Source organism: Mesitornis unicolor, unplaced genomic scaffold (genome assembly GCF_000695765.1).
Source record: "Mesitornis unicolor isolate BGI_N332 unplaced genomic scaffold, ASM69576v1 scaffold8255, whole genome shotgun sequence".
Taxonomy (NCBI): Eukaryota; Metazoa; Chordata; class Aves; order Mesitornithiformes; family Mesitornithidae; genus Mesitornis; species Mesitornis unicolor.
Genome location: NW_010186143.1, coordinates 7,661 through 11,508, shown reverse-complemented (window position 1 = coordinate 11,508; position 3,848 = coordinate 7,661). Strand labels below are relative to the sequence as shown.

Below are 3,848 nucleotides of genomic sequence, written 5' to 3'. Positions count from 1 at the left end.
GTGGGGGGGTTTGGGGGGATGAGGAGGTGGAGGGGATGAGGAGGTGCAGGGGGATGAGGAGGTGCAGGGGGATGAGGAGGTGCAGGGGATGAGGAGGTGCAGGGGGATGAAGAAGGCCATCTGCAGTGCCCCAGCCCCTCGGGACAGAGTTAGAGGGGCTCAGGGGTAAGGGGGTTTCTGCCCAGGGAGGGTCAGGCTGTGCCTACTCACTCCAGGAACTCGAAATTGGATTTCTTATCCAGCGCGTTTTGAGGCATGTCCTTATAAAACCTCCTGCGAGAAGGGAGGGACGTCAGAGAGCCACCATGTCCTCATATCCCACCATCACGTCCCCCCACAATCCCCACCATGGCCCCAGACCCCTCTCCCACCTCCCCCCCAGCCCTCCTGCTGTGGCAGAGGCACCCACCTGAGCTCCAGGCAGCCCAGCTGCAGGGCCATGCCTTCGCTCACCTTGCTGGCGTAGTTCTGCATGTACTCGCTGCGGAGCTGCGGGGAGATGTGGGGTCAGAGGGGATGATCGGAGGGGATGGTCATGGGATGCTCAAAGGGGATGCTTGCAGGGAACCTCATGGGATGCTCGAAGGGGATGCTCGAAGGGGATGCTTGCAGGGGATGATTGCAGGGGATACAGGGGATGGTTGCAGGGGATGCTCACAGGAGATTTTGCAGGGGATGGTGGCAGGGGATGGTTGCAAGAAACAGTTGCAGGGGATGCTCATGGGATGCTTGCAGGGGATGCTCGCAAGGGATGGTTGCAGGAGATGCTGGCAGGGAATAGTTGCAGGGGATGCTTGTGGGATGCTCACAGCGGATGCTCGTAGGGGATGCTGGCAGGGGATGTTTGCAGAGGATGCTCATGGGTTGCTCATAGGGATGCTTGCAGGGAATGTCATGGGATGCTTGCAGGGGATGATTGCAGAGGATACAGGGGATGGTTGCAGGGAATGGTTGCAAAGAACGGTTGCAAGAAACCAGTTACAGGGGATGCTCAGGGGATGCTCAGGGGATGCTCACAGGGGATCTCACAAGGGCTGTTCATGGGAGATGCTCACAGGGGATGCTCAGAAGGGATGGTTGCAGGGGATGCTCATGGGATGCTCACAGGGGATGCTTGTAGGGGATGCTGGCAGGGGATGCTCATGGGATGCTTGCAGAGGATGTTCGTAGGGGATTCTTATGGGATGCTCATAGGGGATGGTTGCAGGGGATGCTCATGGGATGCTCACAGGCAATGCTTGCAGAGGATGGTGACAGGGGATGCTCACAGGGGATGCTCGCAGGGGATGTTGGTAGGGGATGCTCATGGGATGCTCATGGGATGCTCACAGGCAATGCTTGCAGAGGATGGTGACAGGGGATGCTCACAGGGGATGCTCGCAGGGGATGTTGGTAGGGGATGCTCATGGGATGCTCATGGGATGCTGGCAGGGGATGCTCAGGTCCATGCTCTCCCCCCAGGGTGAGCAGTGTAGGAGGTTGACCCCAGCTGTCCCCGGTGAGGATGCACCAACCCAGCAGCGTGATGGGCCCATGGGGGCTGGGGTTGGGGATCCAGCAACCCAGGGTGACACTAAACAGGCCGCAAGTTCTTGGGGCTCTCAGAAATCACAGTTTTGGGGCTGGAGAGGAGGAAATGCCCTCCTGGATCTGGGAAGGGATGGTCGGGGGGCTGCAGAACAGACCTGGTGGGGTTAGGAGACCCCCGGGGCCACCCCTGACCTGCTGATAGAAGTAGAGCAAGGTGGTCTTGTCCTCCTTGAAGCGCTCGATGAAATCCTCGGGCAGATAACGGATCTGGAGATCATACCTGGCAAAGGCAGAGCCCCTCCATGAGGACCACCCTGGAGGAGCTCAGGGCTCGGTTGTCCCCACATCCTTGCCCTGGGGACATGGAGAGTGTCACGACCACCACCACAGGGACACCACTATGGGGTCCTACCTCCACTCGGCCTCCAGGTGCAGGCACTCGTACTTCTCCTGCACCTCGCCCACCGTCAGGTCTGGATGCAGCCAGTGGATCTCGTCCGACTTGACATGCTTCAGGCGCAGCCCATAGCACTCAGCCAGCTGGATGTCCGGCCCGATGCGGCCGCTCACCAGGATGGACCTGATCACCTCCTGGGGTGGGAAGGAGCAGGGGTGAGACCTGAGCATCCTCATTTGGGCTCCGAATAAGGAGAAAACGAGGAGGCAACATGGCACAACTGCAACAGAAATGTCCCTGGAGCAAGGACATTGTCCTGGACACAGCCACCAGCCCCTGTGGTCTCCATGTGAAGCCTCCAAAGATGCCTCCAGCTCGCTCTGCAACAACCTATGGTCTGCATGTGTGCCATCCAACCTGCCAGAGGTGTTTTGGTTGGGGATAAAAGCCCCAGTTGGGTCATTTCCACCCTTCCTGACACCTCAGGTGGTTTTTAACACAACCGGTGGCCAAGCTGTCCCCAAGGAGATGGGGCTCTGCTCCCATCCCTGTGCCGGGGACAGCCAAACCATTGCCATTTCATGGTTTCTCTTGAATTTCCCCCACTCAGGCATCCCCTTCCCAGCCTGATGAGTCCTTTCCTGCTCCTCTGAAACCTTCAGCCATGGCATGACCTCCTCCCGGAGATGACGGGGAGGGGACAGCCCTGCCCCCTGCTCTATGTCCCACCAGTTGAGCTACACTTTGGTCACCTCCTCATGATTTCGTTGCAATGCTCTGTCCTGAGGACTCGCCCCAGAAGAAGGCACAGCATCAACCATTGCACCCATGTATCTCGTGGTGGACACCAACCCTGCAACACCCAAGGGCAGAGCCGGTGCTGGCCACCAGGTCCCCAGCACCCAGACACCGTCACCCATCTGAGAAGCCATGAAAATCCAGGTAGGAAGGGTGAGGAGCACATTTCCAGCCCAAAACCACCTCATCCATGATGGAAAGCCACCAAGATCACCTTCATTGTCTGCCCACACCATGATGTGGCCATGGGAAAACACCAAGGGGCTGTGGGATCACTGTCCCCATCACCACTTGTGTCCGTGTAGGTCAATGGGGATGGGGGAAAGGCCAAATTTTCTCCCTTTTCTCCACGTTTTGGAGCTTCTGAGCCATGGGGCTCTGGGTGCTACCACGCCATGGGAAAGGGAGTCTGGAAGGGAGCCACCTCTGATGCTGGGTGGACCAAACAGCTCCCCCTGCCCCACGTACCCGGATCTCCGTCGTGACAGCTACCACGCCATGGGAAAGGGAGTCTGGAAGAGAGCCACCTCTGATGCTGGGTGGATCAAACAGCCTCCCCTGCCCCACGTACCCGGATCTCTGTCGTGACGGAGCACTTGACCAGCTTGAAGTTCTTGCCCATGTTGAAGCTGTTGCTGTAGAAGCAGACCTTGAGGATGCGCATCTCCTCCTTCTCCATCATCTCCAACGTCCCCATGCCCAAGGTGGCCTCCAGGGTCCCCGCCAGGCTGCGGGACGAGCTGCTCCGTGGGCGGCCCAGCGCCTCGGGGATGGCCGACATCCTCAGCACGCCCGGGGTGCTAGGAGCTGAGCATCCCTTCCCTGTGGGACAGAGATCACGGTGGCACGGAGCGAACATCAGGGACAGGGGGGACATCAGGGACAGGGGAGTCACCCTGCAGGGTGGGAAGAGGGTGAGGAGACAGGGATGGGGGATGCAGGGGTTGGATGGGGACAGCAGGGACACCTGAGGTGGGTGGGGAAGGGAAGGGATAGAGATGGATGAGTGCAAAGCCTTGTGTCCCTGTCACCTGCAGGACAATACGTGGGTACCGTCACCTCCAGAGCAACACCTCTGTGTCCCCATCAGCTCCAGAGAAGCACCTTTGTGTCCTTGTCACCT

General features: G+C 59.1%; 1 protein-coding gene across 1 annotated transcript in view; it reads right to left on the bottom strand.

Annotated features, from left to right (window-relative positions):
- Positions 1 to 3,506, bottom strand: part of PTK2B (protein tyrosine kinase 2 beta) — a gene marked incomplete at its 3' end in the record, with an annotated part of 12,339 nt that extends 8,833 nt beyond the window's left edge. Inside the window, exons 1-5 of the mRNA XM_010185054.1 lie at positions 3,297 to 3,506; positions 1,943 to 2,121; positions 1,723 to 1,810; positions 410 to 489; positions 211 to 273 (exon numbers count right to left, since the gene is read on the bottom strand). Of these exons, the coding sequence (XP_010183356.1) occupies positions 211 to 273; positions 410 to 489; positions 1,723 to 1,810; positions 1,943 to 2,121; positions 3,297 to 3,506 (620 nt within the window). The remainder of the gene's footprint in view (positions 1 to 210; positions 274 to 409; positions 490 to 1,722; positions 1,811 to 1,942; positions 2,122 to 3,296) is intronic.
- Between the last annotated feature and the right edge of the window lie 342 nt (positions 3,507 to 3,848).